General features: G+C 41.9%; 1 protein-coding gene across 1 annotated transcript in view; it reads right to left on the bottom strand.

The window, feature by feature from the left end:
- The window catches only part of LOC105469844 (fibroblast growth factor 14), a 681,850-nt gene extending 664,894 nt beyond the window's left edge, over positions 1-16,956 (bottom strand). Inside the window, exon 1 of the mRNA XM_071081605.1 lies at positions 15,949-16,956. Within this exon, the coding sequence (XP_070937706.1) occupies positions 15,949-16,156 (208 nt within the window). The 5' untranslated portion in view covers positions 16,157-16,956. The remainder of the gene's footprint in view (positions 1-15,948) is intronic.
- Positions 16,957-17,325: the final 369 nt, after the last annotated feature.

Raw genomic sequence — 17,325 nt, 5'->3', positions numbered from 1 at the left:
CTGCAATGACATCAGATTCTGTAGATCTCAGCATTTAAATTTTAATTTAAAATAATCGCAACAAAACTACTTGAAAGCCATGAAATGAATTGATGTGGATATGAAATATCATTTTTTATTTTCAAAATCACAGATTTAAAATACGAAAAGTTATTTTTGTACTGAACCCACTTCTGAGCTATTTATTACTGTTTTCAAATTACTATTAATATCAATCCTTTCTGAGTAGCTCTCTTGGGTGAAAGATTCTAATGGCCAACAGATGGGGTAAGTGCACAAACACTTAGAATTTTGTCCCAAGCTAAATGTCTGGCATACATGCACACCCTTAAATACATTCAACTTGCTTTGTATTTGCCTTTAAAATTGGGAAAACTCAAATACAATTTAACCTGTAACGTACTATGTTAAAGCAGTATTTCTCTATTTAGCAGCTTAAAATACAGGCATTTTGCCATAATGTAATACATCATTTAGGAAAACAATACAATGTGTATTACCTGAACGTCACTTTTATACAATTTTTGAAATTCCTTGAACTTACACTGGCATACTTATTAACACTATTAACTATTATTTTCCTTAATTTTCTTGTAATTCTAAAGGGGAGAGAGATAAGAATAGCTCCCAACAAAATATACAGTAATTTTTTTTTTTTTTTTTTTTAAACAGGGGCTTCTTCTGTGCAGTGGAGCAATCTCAGCTCACTGCAACCTCCACCTCCTGGGTTCAAGCGATTCTCCTGCCTCAGCCTCCCAAGTGGCTGGAATTATAGGTGTGCACCACAAAGCAAGGCTAATTTTTATATCTTTAGTAGAGACAGGGTTTTGCCTTGTTGGCCAGGCTGGTCTCGAACTCCTGACGTCAAGTGATCTGCCCACCTCAGCCTCCCAAAGTGCTGGGATTACAAGCATGAGTCATTGTGCCTGGCCCCTACAATAATATTTAAAAGTATTTCTACCAATTATAAATTTAAAGGCTACATAAAAAATGGTCAAAGATGTGTCTTACATTAAAACTGTAACACTAAAAGGAAAAAGCATAGTTAGGCAAAAACTGTTATCAAGATACGCAGACATAATGCTTCCTTCAGGTTTCAATAATAAAAAAGTGAGACACAGAGTGAACTGAATGACCCTAACTTCCTCTCCTCAGGCTCCCACAAATACAAGTTAGTTGGCACCAGAGAGGCTGGGTAGGAAATTGTGCACATTTCCATATGACACAGATTGGTTCGTGACTCTGAAGTGGCACCTTTACAGGGAAAGGGTGTACATTTTACTTTTTCATTCAAAGTTATGTTCATACAAAATTCAAACCTTGTATTTAATGCTTCAGGATTTAGTACTGTGCAGCTGTCTATTGCATTCACACTCAATGCAAAAAGTTTGATTAAATCACTACTCGCTCACCCACTAAAATGACAGAATTCGGGTTTGTGCTGCCAATTTGCTCCCACCACAGTATGTCTACTACTGCTATCACCACCTAAAATGGACCCCTTCCCCTTCTTCTATGAATCACGCTTGTGGCCCTATAAATAATAGTCTTATAAACCATGATTTCTAATAAGGATTCTAGTTCTAAATCAAAGAAATTGCAACTGCTGAGAATAAGGCATTATTAGTTACATTTTTATAAAGTTTGGATAGCCATTAATAATTTAGTTGCTCTTATTTTCACAAAAGTTACCTTCCTTAAAATATCACTTTATAAATTTTGTGTCATTCTTAAGCATTCAAACATCCAGGAGACAGATACTGACCCCTTGAAACACAATTCAAATTTTATAACAGAAAAGAATACGAAAGCAAAAATTATTTCTAAAAGCTATGCTTTCAGCCAACTGTTCCTTAATGCATATCTCCTCTAGGCAATGATCACAAAGGTTACTAAAACATATGATCAATACTACAGCCACAGCAGCATGCTGGAATTCTTACAGAAAAAATTATGGGCCAAACTGGTAAAAAAAAAAAAAAAAAAAATTCTTTATATCCAAATAGCCTATGACATTTTTAGTCTTTCTTAGTTGCAGTGCTATGCTAGAAAACATCATGTTTTATTTTTTTTTAAACTTTTATTTTAGGTTCAGGGGTACATGTGCAGGTTTGTTATGTAGGTAAAGAGTGTGTATCACAGGGGTTGGGTGTACAGATTATTTTCTCATCCAAGTAATAAGCATAGTACCCCATAGGTAGTTTTTTTTGTTTGGTTTTTTTTTGGGGGATTGGGTTTTTTTGAGATGGAATCTTGCTCTGTTGCCAGGCTGGAGTGCAGTGGTGCAATCTCGGCTCACTGCAACCTCTGCCTCCCAGGTTCAAGCGATTCTCCTGCCTCAGCCTCCTGAGTAGCTGGGACTAGTCGCACGCCACCATGCCTGGCTAATTTTTGTGTTTTTAGTACAGACGAGTTTTCACCATGTTGGCCAGGATGGTCTCGATCTCTTGACCTCACGATCCACATGCCTCAGCCTCTCAAAGTGCTGGGATTACAGGCGTGAGCCACCGCACCTGACCCATAGGTAGTGTTTTGATCCTCAGATCCTCATCCTCCTCCCTTTCTCCACCCTCAAGTAGTCCCTGGGGTCTGTTGTTCCCTTCTTTGTGTCCATGTGTACTCAATGTAGAACACATCATTTCACAGGGAAATAAAATGCTAAGAAGAGTATGTCAGTACTACAAAGTCGTTCAGTACATCTTGAAGAAAGTAGTTAATGCCATTCTCCCCTTATTTAGAAAGCCAGTAGCATCATCAGGGCTAGCAAAGTGACTTTAAATTACACAAGAAAATTAAAAGTGCAAAGTGGGCTCAAATTGTACAGAAAGATGTATAATGTATGCTCAGACAACTATCAACTACATGTAACAACAACATAAATGTAGCTGCTAACTACATTTCCTATCTCATATTCTCAACAAACCATCTTATGACTTCCAAGATTCAATGGAGGCCACTTTCCCATGAGGCACCACAGTGACTCCCATGTCTCTCATTTACACCTTCTGTTTCACCCATCCTTCCAGGTTCCAAGAGAGCAATGCCCTTCCTGGCCCACAATTTCTCAACATATGCCTTCGATTCATCCCTTCCTAATTACTGAGCAATTTCTCTCCTGCTTATTTACATACCCAGAACCATCCCTTCATCCAAGCTCCTGTTTCCCATTTCGAACTACCAGAAAAACATTTTCATTTTATTGCTTTCTTAATATAAAAATCCCTCCTTCCTCCTCATACTACCCCTCCCCACAATCAGTTACACACCCCAATAATTGAGCAATTCTCAATCATGTCATTTCTCTTTATGGAAAAGTTCCCTAGTTCACTAATTTTCACCACACCCCAGCTAACTCCTCTACAAAGCTTTTGGACTCCAAAATATGATTTCACTAATCCTCTAAAATACGATTCCATTAAGTTTCCACAAATCCCCAATCATGTACCTTTCACTCTATCCATAAATAGGCCGAGCCTTTGACTTTCATTCACATTACTCCTCTTGCCAAGAATATGCTTATCTCTCCTACCAATGGAAACACACATTCAAGAGTCAACTTAGGTCATGCTTCTCTAAAAGATTTCCCCCTCTTCCCCTTCTTCTCCTTCTTCCCCTTTCATCCTAGATGAGTCTTCTAGCAGAATTCTCTCTCATATCTAGTATTCTCCATACATGTAGTTTTATTACTTATGGGTCAAAGACCAAACCATTATAGAATGTTTTAAATCTCCCCCCGTAACTAACATATAATATTAACACATATCACATATTAATGACTTAATAAATGCAGATAAGTTTATCATATAGGATTGTATACTATCTTCTCAAAACTTCATGATCGATTTTAAGATAATTTCCAAATAACAGTTATTTTTCTAAAGAGTAATACATCAATAGAGCAGTAATCATGGCAGTACAAAGAGAAATAGAAAAGAAAGAGTTGCCTTGCAGAAATAGATTTAAATGAGAATTTTCTAATGGCATTTCTGCATGTCTTCTAAGAGCTTTTGTACCAGACTGTCTTTGCAAAAATCTTTGCATAACAAACCACCTTGTCATCCAGAGATGGTGCCTCCCTCCAGGTTAAGGACAGATTTGTTTCCTGACCAGGATAATAAGATAACACCTCCCTGCAGAGAAAGATTAGGCAGCTTTGCTAGAAGCCCCTTAAAAGATTGAGAATTTCCTGATATGGCCACATATCAGACCACTGAGCGATGACACAAATCCGCTGTGAGCAAGCATCCATCTGGGACACTCAGCATTGCCCCTGAAAGGATTTGGGGACGTATGGGGAACTCACAAACACATGAAGCTCATGCTGTCTGCTATGCTCTGAGTAAAAAATCCCCTGTCTCTGACCCAGGAGTCTGCTATCTTCTGCCAGCATCATGTAACTGCAGCAGACTAGCAAGCTGGGTAAACTGTGAGACCCTTGGTAGTTCCTGAAATTTTTAGATGTTAGGAGTTTCCAGTTCACAAAATAAAACACAAGCTACCACGTTGAATTCTCCATGTCTAACAAGCAATGTCATATCCCCAAAACAATATGTTGAGTGAAAAAGGCAAACTCAAAAGTGTGAAGACTTCATGATTTAATGATATAAAATTCTACTATAGGTATATTTGCATAACAAATATAACCCAAACTAAGTGGAGACAAATCAGAATGGTGGTTGCTTCTCAGAGGGGAGATGGGTAGGAACTGAACGGAAATAAGAAAAAATTGGGGGGAGGTGATAGGAATATTCCATATCTTGACTAGGGTAGTGGTTACAATGATGCACACAACTGTTAGAATACATCAAGTCATAAAGACTGTGCGTTTTAATGTATATAAATTATATCTCAATAAGAAAGCATTAAAAATTCTAGGTAGCTAAACAGTGAATAGATCACAGTCTCTTTTAGTTTCAGGACAGAATAATTCACAAAAACATTAGGAGAAATACTGATCACTTTCACAAGCATTCTGTTCAACATCCTTTCTAGAGTGGTAGCTGCAATTCAGGGATTTAAGAGTATGTATTCTAGAGTCAGATTACTTGGTTTCACACTCAGATCTTTCAGTTACTAACTAGGTACTCTCCAGCAACTTCCTTAATCTTTTCACGCTTGGGCTTCACGATTTTTAACAGAAGTATAAAAGAATTTCCTATCTGTGATTTTAAAGATGAAATTAGATAGTATAGGTAGAGTGCCTAGTATATAAAAGCATTCTCTAAATACTAGTTGCTATCAGCTAATAATAATACAGGATTCAAAATAATCCAGGACATTTCTGTTAAAGCAAAAGAGTAACATAATTTTTAAAATCTAGTAAGTATAATATATATTCATTAATGGGAAAACTAGGTGGGATATTTATAATGCCCTAAAAGTCATTTAATTATATAATCAAATAATGCAATACAGCCACATCACGGTTCTTGTACATGTTAATTTGAAGTACAGAAAGAAAAAACTTAAGTCAAATAAACATCACTTTGGGTTAACGTTTCAAGTTCAGACAGATGTTTCTCATTTACTCTCCGACAACCATTTTATTATTTTGGGTCTATTTTCCTAATGTAATGAACGTAAATCCAACTGAATACTAATCCTGATCTTGCCTGAAGAGTAAGTTGATGACAAAATTTTTGAAAAACATTACTAAAAAATATGTAAAAGGACAAAATCTAGAATCGGATAGTACAAATACAGGGAGAAGGAGACAAAGGGAAGAAATATCAGTGCTGGAAAAGCACTTTGCTACAACAAAGGGCAAGGGGTCTGGAAAAGTGGGCAGACTTTATGGCTGCATATCAGAGCACATACTATCCATAGCATTCATGTCACGGTTAGTATCCCCCATACAGAGGCACGTCTGCCACACATGTGCCAGAATGGCCTCAGCATTGTGCTCTTTAAAATTATTCCCAGCATTTTAAAAGGAAACTAAAAAAGAGATAATACTAAGCAATAATGATGTAAAATTTTTATCCTGTATCAAATTTCTTAGCTGCATCATTAAAATATCTCTAACATTTACTATTGATCTCATTAGAAGTACATCCAATATTTAACAGTCATTATTATTTGTCTGAGATGTGAGGTATGTTCATTGTTTTATCAGTTGAAAAAATTTTTAAAGGTACAAGAACAAATAATCAAGTTAATGGAAAACATCAATTCTCAGTAAACAAATCAAGTCATTTAGCAATGAAGGAGGAAAGAGCATATTGTGTTACTGCTTTCAATGTGTCCCAACGATAAAATGCTAAGGCCAAATGATGGTTACAACGAAGTGTTTACATAGAAAACTGACTTAGGTCTCCTAGCAGACAGGGTCCTTTCTCTGCTTAAAAGTTACAACACCTGGTATACAGCAGTAATACGACTAAAGAAGATGAGTTTCAGACTACAAATAAGTGGCTGTTGAAACAAAAAGGACTACAATTATGAGATATTATTTTTCTTTTAGTCTTTAAGCCTTCTTATGTTCACATTTCTTATTTTTTAAAGTACAATGTTATACCATGTGCTCCACACAGGAAGTGGAAAGAAAAGATATTACAATCCCTCCCAAGCTACATCTTTAAGATGCAGCATTACAGATAAGGTTACCACACACTTTAGTGATCCACTATAATTGTGCAGACAACAAAATGTTACAGAAGGAAAAAAAAAGGCATTTTAAGTGCAACTACATTCATTCCTATCTAAAAAAGCAGGTGCGCACATTTACATATGTAAATTCAATAAAGTGCACACTTCCTTCTCTTTTCTTGCCAGACCTGAATAGTTAACCTGAAAACTTGGCTTTTAATTGCACTACTTGACTCCTCAAACTAAACAAAGTATTGTGTCCATAAAAACATCTGTTATTGACAAAGAATTGTATATAATCATTTTTTAAAAATCATTTTGGCTTATCTTTATTGTGAAACATTTTTCCCAGTCCTAAGGATTTTCGGGTTTGAAATCAAAATGAACTTTTTATCCCACAGCAACTCTCCCAGAACTGTCCATTTAAATTTTAATCTACAAAGAGAAGTTTATCTAAGTCTCCTACTTGCTGTTAAAAGATACCTCGGCCCCTCAGCATAAACAGTCAGAAGACAGCCAACCATGTCTCAAGGAGATGGAAGTGTTCTGTTGGCAACCGGCCAGAAGACTAGCTCAACAGAACTGTCCAAATCAAAAACCTGTAATCAGAAAATTCTAGACTCCTCCTTCAACTTCCTTCCAAAATTCAAACTGGCCACTAAGACGGATGGACTTCACTTCCTCTCTAGTGCCTGTCACTGCCTTATTCTGGACCTCTCACCACTGCTCACTGCTCTTCCTCCCTGGTCTTTCCACCTTCAACCTTGCCCAACCCAGAGCTGTTTTCCACGCTGTGGTCATAATGGTTGTCTAAAGGGTAGATCCGATCATGTCACAGAAGAGAGCTCACGATCTGTGCCTCACTACCTTGCAACCCCACTCACTACCCGCCACTCCCTGCAAACACCCTCTATTTCTCAGTTGTACTTGATATTCTCGGTCTGCACCACAATCTTCGACGCCCCCAAAGCTTAAAGTATGCTTTTTCTCTTCCTTGACAGCCTAACCAGTGCCTTTCCCACGTGGCTAACTCTTAGTCATTCTTCATGACTCAGTCTGAGTTTTATTCCCTCCAGAAACCTTTCCATGGCCCTCTTCCTCGGCCCTATAGCACCTTCGTCCACCTACACAGAACTGTTCACCACATCATAATTGATCCTGTCTTTTGTCTTTCCTGCCAATTCCTTGAAAGAAGAACTCTTCCTCACCCGTCTCTCCAGCATCAACAGTTCAAACACAGTAGCACTTTTTAAGTGTTAGGGTTTTTTTGTTTTGTTTTGTTTTGTTTTGAGATTGTAGTTACTGACAAAGTGATAAAAAGCATATGGACCTAAAATAAATACTTCATAAATTTCAGAGTTGTAATAAACTCTGAAAATAATCTTTTTCAACTTCTTAATTTACAAATGAGGTTTACAGAAAAGATTTAAGAGATTTTTCCCAATAGCATGGAGATGAGAGAAAGAAAAACAAACTAGTGAAGACACCCTCCCCTACCCCGAAAATCTTAAAACTCTCTAAGGAAAAGGTGTCTGGGGAATATAATGGATAAATGGAATGCCATCTATTTCAGCACCAACCACACAATTCTATGAAGCGCATGAGGAGTTCTTCCTAGTGTCACCAGTAAAATATGTGTTTCTTCACCCAAGGCTCCAAAGCTTCTACCTGTGTTTGTGCCTACAATTCCAAAACTGGCTCTTGGAGCAGTCGCTTCCTCCACTGGGAAGGAGTTGCCACACCTGTAAAAGGAACAGGTAGTTCGTGATCGCTAAGGTCACCCTCTATCTCTGATAGTCTCTGAATTTAGAGTACAATCTAAATATATAGCCAACATAGTCCGGGAGAGATACAGGGAAGGGGTGAGGGAAGTTCACTTACAATCAGGACTGGGTGTGAACGTCATAGGAACCTAGAATATTACAGCTGGGGCTGATCTGGGATTATTCTAATCAATATCCGTCTTATAGTAGCCGAGGAGACTGAAGCCCAGAAAACTTCAGGACCTGCCCAAGGTCTCCCAGTACCTAGCGGGGAAGCTGAGACCAGAATTCGGCTCGTTCTCTCCCAGTCCTGAGCTTGGGCAGCATCACCAGCAACGCCAGTTCCTTTCCCTTTCCTACAGATCGGTCTCGAGTCCAGAGATAGCGGTCGCTAGCTCAAGGCGAGACCGGGCGGGCCGAGGCAGCCACCTGTGGCTTTCCCATCCCTCAGGTCCAGCAGTGCACACGGAGTGCCCTCGCGTCAACGCCTGGGGAGTGACAGGCAAACGCGCGCCCCGCGGGCGACAGAGCTGGCCACTCACTGCCCGGTCCCCGGCCACCATGGAAGAGCTACCATCTCGACCCGAGCATGAGCCCTAGCCCCGACCCGCGCGCCAAGTTGCACCTATGGGGCGGCTTCCGGCAGCCATGGTTTCCATAGCAACAACAGCACCGGATGCCGGGTCCCAGAGACGCCCTAGGGTCAGAGGTCATCTCCGTGGCAACGGAAACTTCCCGCGCTACGGCGGCTCCAACGGGCCGCTTCCGCCGCATTGCGTTGCGGAGCCCCCTGCGAGCCGAGGCTGGGAGTGCAGTGAGGGGCTGTCCCCGTGAGCAGAGGGCAGCGGCAGCAGGAGCGGGGACTGTGGGCCAACGGGTAAAGCCAGGAGGAAGCCCGTGCCTGGCCCGTTGGGCTCCCCACTCTTCAGAACCGAAGCAGTCCAGACTCGGAACCCAGCTTCAGCTTCAGATTACCGAGGGGCTCCACGCCTGGAGACAGAGCTGCAGCGTGGGCCCGCTCGTGGCTTTGCAGAAAACAAATAATGACACGCTTCTCTAGAAGCCCGGGGCCTGAGCCCATAGCCGTGGCTTCTGCCAAACTTTCTGGTCCCTGACACCAACTCCCCGCCTCTCAGCCCGAGGCCACAGCGGCCCAGCACCCTGCACCTTTTAAAGTGGCTCCAAAAAGGAGGAGGCCAAATAGATCAGGGTGGTGGGCGCCAGTGCAGAGAGCTGCGAAGTTGGAAGATGACTGCTTTTCAAACTGCGAAAGAACAAAATACTAAGCGAGAAACTCCTTCCAAAGCAACTATACCTCGAGGTTCTTTACAAATGAGAGTTCCAGTTACCATCTTCAGAGAAAGGAGCTCTCAAAAGAGGAACAGTTTATTCTTTGCGGAATGTCTTCCTGGTTAAGAAGAAAATTAAAGATTAAAAAAGAAAATGAAGGGTCTGGCAACTATGAACCTAATGGTGCCCTAACGTTTGCTATTTTAAGGCCGAGAATGCCAGATGGGGAGAACGCCATGAGCTTTTGAGTTTGTGTATTTTACGAGAGGCTCGAGTGTGAACAGTAGACTACAGGCCTTGAGACTGAGACGGAAGCTATAAAATGTGGGCCAAGGGAACGTCTGCAGGACCGGATTTCAGAGCACCCTATCGTGGCGGATAAAGAGCCACTAACAGCTTTTTTCTTTATTTAGTAGCCAAATTTTTGGCCCTTTGAGGAAGGAGTAAGCATAAAGCGAATTTAACCAAGTAAAATGTATAGTCCTGCCTGTTGTAGTCCCATAGTTCACTATCCTAGAGATACCTGCTTTTCACTATTAGTTTTATTAAAGTGTATTGAAAGCCTACCATGTGTCATGAACAGAATTTTTGTCAAGAGGCAATGACAAAGGCAGTGGTGCCCAGCAGTTGTTGGGTGACTTTCTTACATGATGTTACCAGATGAATCAAACAAGAACTTCACTCTTCTCGTCTGCGACATTCCTCCGTTTTGCCTTCACGTTTAGGAAGTCCCTAAGAATCTCTCCTTTTGTTCCCTTCCCTTCATCATCTTACCTTTTACATTCTGACCAAAGTAAAAAAACAAATAGTGGCAACTAGAGAACTACACAGGGAAAGCATCAGGACATAGCTGGTCCTGATACAAAAGAGCTCTTGCATCTCTAGAGGTATCCGGGGAACTAATAAGTCTCCCTCAGAAAACTCCATGCCCTTCCGTACCCAGGTTCAACACATAACTAAACCTTGTACCTGGTACACAAGTCCTAAGGAAGACCACACAGACTGTGGCACTCAGCAGGCGGACGTGTAAATAGCCGTTTCCCTGTCCCACAGTCCCTCCTGGAGGTAATACCGAGTTGGGCTCAAAGATTTTATTAAAAATATAGGCACAGTGCAATGACTTAACACTGAATAGAAGAGCTCCTGTTAGACTGTTCAAACATCCCAACTGTTTCCCCTTAAGGCAAAAGAAACTATTTTGAATAAATGCTTCCATTTTGAGACATCTACATGGTATTTATAGAAAGCATATGAGTCAATTTGAGTGAGGTATGATGCCAAAATGTGCAAAGGAGTGAAAACATTGGTTGTTGTCCTTGTTACCATATGTATAAAAACACTTCACAAAAGTCTCCAATGTTTGTGTTGCTAAAACATGGAAGACTGGGTTCGAACATTTTAAAGGAATGGTTCATTGTAGGAAATGTGAAGTATAGTATAGAATTAGCTTTAGCACCTTCAGAAAGCAATGCATCATTTGAACAAATTTTCTCAGTTATGGATGCTGTCTACAATTAGAACAAGTTGTACAGCCAAAGTCATCTTCATTGTTAAAACTAAGTTTAGATTATCATGCATTGAATTTTACACTTATTAACTGGGATATACATTTCAAAAAAGAAAAATCTACTCTCCCAACAAGGCAGTACTCGGGAGCCTACCTAAAATGCCATCCTTTGGTTCATGGAGTGGCACTGCTCTACAAAACCCATTTTGTTACCTCAGTAACTAAAGCTTCCTGGATGGAGTCCAAGGCCAACTCATACTACATTGAATCCCACTCTAAAGCCAAGCGTGTTAGAAGAAACTTACATCTGTTTGGTGTTCCAGTCATGCAGTCTGAATTTGATGTTTTCATTTGAAATATACTCAGTGTTTAGACACGCAGAGGTTGTGGCCCATTTGTGGCTCAACCGGCTCTACTGGAACCTAGGATGAGTTGGTAGGCTGAGAAGGAGGAGGAGTAAAAAGTGCTCACTCTTCTTCCCTCTCTTCATATTTTCTCACTTCCAAACACCATGACAGCCCTAGATGTAAAGCAAGTAGCTTTTAAAAATAACGTCTATTTAAATGAGTAACAGTGGCATACCAGGTGTTTTGGCACCTAAAACAGCTTAGTGAAAGGTAAAAGCAGAGCTGAAAGGCAGCCAGACAAGTAGGAAATAGGACATAATCACTGGTCCCACCAAGCCCTGCATGTTCCATCTCGAAGTTATATGACAGAGCGGGAGACTGAGTTCAGAAAAAGAGAATTGATGGAATGTTCTCAGTGTGCCGTGCAGAACTAGGTCTAGGGCATCTGCTTCGTACTAACACTTGGCACTGACATTTGTACTCAATAAAATCCTCTTAGATTATGACTTATCTTAAAATCTGTGTTTTCCAAAATCCTACCAAGCCATGGAAGTTTGGGTGTATCCTGTGTATGGTTGAGTGGCTGTATCTATGTGAGGGTCTGTGGCTTCCTTTGCTTGTTTTACATTTATGTGTCTGAAGAGACAGCAATGACATGACCTTAGTATTTATCTTTATTGTGGATTTTCTTTTTTCAACCACACTTCTTTCCTTAGTACCCTTGGCTTAAAGTGCAATGACCTAGATTATTTCCAGAACGGGCCTATTATATACATTGGTCAATCCAAACTATCATACCGCTTTAAAGAAAGCTATGAAGCCTCCTTCAGGCAAAATAAATGCCTTGGACTTAGTATTCCCTATTTAATGATTTGCCTAAAATACAGTCACCTTGCATGACTCATACAGTGAAAGCTGAAGCAGGTAACATTTATTCTAAATGCATAGCTGTTGCTCCGCTAAGAAAGCAGGACATTTAAGTGTGTGTGCGTGTGTGTGTGTGTGTGTTCTATGATAATAGTTGTTAGACTGGGTGTTTTTATGAAGATAGCAAATTTACTTTATATCCAGGACTTTTAAGCTATTGGAATTTATTTTTAAAAGCATGTATTGTGCAAACACATTTTTCATGTTCTCTTCCAGTTAAATTTTACATAAAATAAGCCCAAAACACTATTCAATGAATGCCTCTTATTTAAGTATTAATAATGAGCTAATCAATAACTTTTGGGTAGATGAATAACTTTGTCCTTAAATTCATAACTCTATTATCTGCTTATTTTCACACCAACTCAATTATATAGCAGTGCTCTGAAATTCCACGAACCCTTGACCAAACTATCTACACTTGTTGACAGTGTAAAGAATTGGAAATAAACAGTAAATTATTTCATAACTTCCAAAGACGTAGGAAGCAAAATTAACCTAATATTTATCTCTGAAATAATAATAGGTGCTTCATACCAAATTCACTGGTATTTGGCAGTATTCTCCCAAGTTTCTTAGTTTGAAACCAGTTAATTGTACTCTTTTTAAATTTAACATAACATAATAGGTAGTAGTCAATCTGTTCCTTTTGGCTGTAACAGTTAAAAGAATTTTAGTGTTTGTTTCATTTTAATTACCCAATTAACTTTTTAGTTCTACTGCTATTTTGGGATCAAAAACCTGCAAAAGATTTTAGGCTTCATGTTAATAGCAGGAGACTGGAACTCACCAAGTACAATACTGAAAGGGAATGGCTTGGCATGGGTTTAATTCAAGCTTAACGGACTAAAACTTTTAGAAGGTAAGATAAATAATGTGGCACATTAATGTCCCATTTAAATATATTTTTTATATATATATATATATATATACATATACACACACACACACACTAAATGCTCTAACTCCCAGGTTGGAACTCATATCCCTGGATATCTAAGACTAAATTATCCTGTTAGAATAGTTGGTAATGTTCTTAGATACACTTTGTGTTAACCCATCAATTCATACCAAAATACTTTAGCATTCATAAGGTGCAAAATACATTGCTCTAAAAATAGTCATTTGTTCAACAGTTTCCAAAAATGCCTTGGAAGGGGGGAAAAAACTATTCCAGAGAGATGAAAGTGGGTGGGATGGAGGACGTGTAATAAAAAGATTGTGAATTGTGTATAGGGAGAAATTTAGTGTTTCTGGTAAAATTGTATACAAAAAAAAATTATAAAGGCCTACAAAGAAACTTACTGTTCTGTGCTAAATTATTTCCCACTCTCCAGTTCTATGGAAGGACTAACTTCAAGGTCCCTAAGACAAATGGTCACATCTAAATAAAAAACGTTTTTACAGTATTCCTTTCTCAGAAGAGAGTTAAATCTTTTCACAGAAGGACACAGGAAGGATTCAAAAGACCACTGTTTTTTACCATGTAAAGCAGTCACACCCCTCCCCTTCCCACCGCAGCCCTTGGTCTGTCTCACTTTGAGAAGTCTTGCAAAAAGGGTCTTCATATTAGACTGTAAGATAGTGTTGGAGACGTAAGTTGGTTTTGTATGAACCAAGCATCAGCAAGCTTTAGGTTTGATGTGGGGGGTTTGGAGTACGTCTTGGGGTACACTTCATAGCTGAATTAGACATACGGGTGGAAAGGTGACAACACTGTTTTCCCCTTGGGCAATTCTCAGGTTGGTGTGTCGTTTCAGAGTTGCTAAAAGCTGAGGAGTTGAGAAGAAAGAAGGGTAAAAGGACGGAGGAGGAGGAAACAGAGGGGGTGAATAGAAAGGGTGTAAGAACTAGAACACAGGGAGGAGGACTCAGGGCAGAGCCCAGAGCCCACTGCAGCACCAAGTCCAAGGAGCATCCAGAGGCTACTACCAGAGCCTCAATTGCCACCCCAAAGTACCAAGTGGGGGCAACCTTCTCGACCCCAGCACAGAAGCCTCTGCCCTTTTGAACTGTGTAACAACTCGCAGTTTCTCCTTTGCTGCAGGAATGGTGGCCGCAAGCTGTCTCAGCCTCCACACCCACCGCCTCCGTCCCCGCCCACCCACACCTCCTCCTCCTCCGCCGCCTCCCGCTGCACCCGCAGGCGGCAGCCCCCTTGGAGCGCGCCACCCCAGCTACATTGCATTGGCAAGGTTCGGAGACTGGAGGGCACCAGCCACTTGCTGCCCCAGTCGCCGGGGCTCTGGGTGCCAGTGCGGCCCCAGCAGAGCCCAGAGTGTCAGGGAAGCCGTGGAGAGCCATGATCTACTGCACCGCAGTGCCAGTGTCAGGAGCTTCCAGAGCCCGGGCCGCCACTGCGGGACGGGCGATCTCCCTGCTCCCCGCTTCAAACACAACCCCAGACACAAACAGCCGGTCCCAGGTCCCTCCCCACCCTGAATGGAGCCAGGGGACACCACACACTCCCGGCTGCGAGCGTGAGCGGTTCCCGGAAAGGCTGCGCCCAGCCTCCTCGCCAGCGCCGCCACCACCACCATGCAGCCCTCCGGCCGGCCTCCCCTGGGTTGTTCGCCCACAGCTCCTCGGCCGTCCCCAATCGCCTCAGACTGAGATGCGGGGACGGGAACCCCTGGGATCCGACTCCCCAAATCAGATGCATTTGCATTTCTTATGTAATGTACTGCAAGTTCCCCTGTTGGAGCCCGTTGGAATCGGGACGCATGATCACCAGTAGGCTTAAAAGCAGGAACCCACGGCCTGGCTCATCCCTATCCCCTGCCCCGTGGGATCCCGACACAGGGCTTTGACACTGCTTTCTGAAGGGGGGGAATTAAATTACAAATATTAGAGGGGCTGGGCTTGTCTTCTCAGCCTGGAGTTCCCTCCAGGCGCAAGCCTTGGTCAAGTATTCCCAGTGGCAGGATGTGACAGAGGCAGACAGGGGGAATGAGTTAATACTGGGGCGCCCGGAGCTGGACGGGGGAGGGCGCGGGGGCTGACGGAGGAGCGGGGCCGCGAGGGAGGGGGCCTCTTGTACTTTGGTAAAGGTGATCGTGGTGGCGAATATTGTGCAAGCTAATCAGAAAGTCTAGAGCAGGTTCTCGGAACCCAGCTACGTCCCCCGAACCTGCTGCAGAGGTCAGGGGACCTTGGGGTTCTTTTTCCTGGCAACTACCGAAGCTTCAGCTGCCTGGGGTACAACCTTAAGCCAGAGCCCTTCACTATTCCACCAAACATAGGCAACCAGATACATTAAAAAAAAAAAAAAAAAAAAAAAAAGTTTCCTCCTCCCTCCTAGTGATGGATTGTGTCACAGCCAAGAGACGCCGATAATGGTTTTGGGGTTCGTAGACGCCGATCCAGCTGTTACTTGTTTATTCATGCAACACCTCTATATGCAACACTGTCCTGGTTCCTTGTTGTTTCCCCTGCCTTCCTGCATAGCAGAACTGCAGATCTAGCTCGATGAGCAACAGACAGGTTATTATGAGGAAAAACATAACATGATGCATGTTTTGCTTACCAGTTGGGTTCTTGTTTTTCTTAAGACTCTTGCCACAAAGACACTGCAGCATATGCGTTCCTTTGCTGAAAATGTTCCAAAGAAACCACATTGATTTGGGCGAAAAGCAATCCAGCAGCTTAGACACCCTGAGAAAGAAGAGATCCTTGTGGTTGCATAATAATAATTTGAAATCAGTTCTCCTGAAGAGGGGCACCGGTTTTACCATAGGAAAAACGATAATATTCCGGATCTTCTCCCAGTTTTTTCCCCTCACGTGGTATATTTCTTTGAGACTTCTCAGTGATTGTTTTTTTTCGGCCAGGGTGAATGATTTATCCCCCCTCGATCACCACCGGATTATTACCAAAGGGTCGGAGAAAAAATCCTTTTTCAGCACGAAACCAAACAAAAAAGCAAAGAGATCCCAACTGAGATCAAAACTAATCAGGGAGAACAGTAATGCACAAAAGATCCCCAAAGAGAAAACCATAGCCTTTTTACTTGATCGCTATGAGGATGGGTGGATCTGCAGAAGGCAAAGCAGGATTCATCTTACTGAGAGAAGACTGCCATTGTGTAGCCCCTAGGAGAGAAGGAAAAAAAAAAAAAAACAGGAAAGAAAGAAAGAAAAAAGAAAAAAAAAAAAAGGAAAAAAAAAAAAAAAACCACCACACACACTCACACACCAATACCACCTCCGAGATTGAGTCTGACAGCCGAAGACAGAGCCTCCCTTCTCCCAGTGTCGATTTTTTTTTATAATCAATCGCCAGTGCTCAGTGGGATCGGTTTGAACCTGCAGTTCTCAATCACCATGAAGAAAAGATGCAAATTTAGGTGCCCCCTCCCCTTGTCAGTCTTGTAGTAGGTAGAGAGCGCCACAAATCCCCTTCCTCCTTCCTCTCACTCTTCCAGTTTCCAACAACCGTGAGCATGAGGAAAATCTCCCCTCCGGATTCCTCGCCCAGCCTCGGATGTGAGTTACAGGCATTAGAGGGAGGAGGAGGAGGAGTTGAAGTTTGCATTGAAAAGACTGGCTTTCCATGACGTAGCCACGTGCTTTCAGACCCGTCACCAGTGAGATGCTTCAACCAGCCCAGGGAGGGCAGTGTCACTGCAGTCTCTCTGCTAGGGCCCCTCCTGAAGTCTCCCCACACGCCAGCTCCAGCCCCGCCCGAGCCCCAAACCCAGACCCAATGCGCGACCCTCTCCCTCCTCCGGCAAGCACCAGTCGGCCTGCTGTTTGCTCTTGGAGCCAATCTAACAGCCTTGTGTTAAAAGTGAATTTTGAAAAGTAAAAATTAAAAATTACAATGAGTAAACCTTAGAAAATGCATGTTGGGAGGTTGGAGGTGAGGAGGGAGGGAAATAAAGAGAAACAGGGGTTTAATACTT

Source organism: Macaca nemestrina, chromosome 16 (genome assembly GCF_043159975.1).
Source record: "Macaca nemestrina isolate mMacNem1 chromosome 16, mMacNem.hap1, whole genome shotgun sequence".
In the NCBI taxonomy this organism is placed as follows: Eukaryota; Metazoa; Chordata; class Mammalia; order Primates; family Cercopithecidae; genus Macaca; species Macaca nemestrina.
This window is presented reverse-complemented; position numbering and strand designations above follow the sequence as displayed.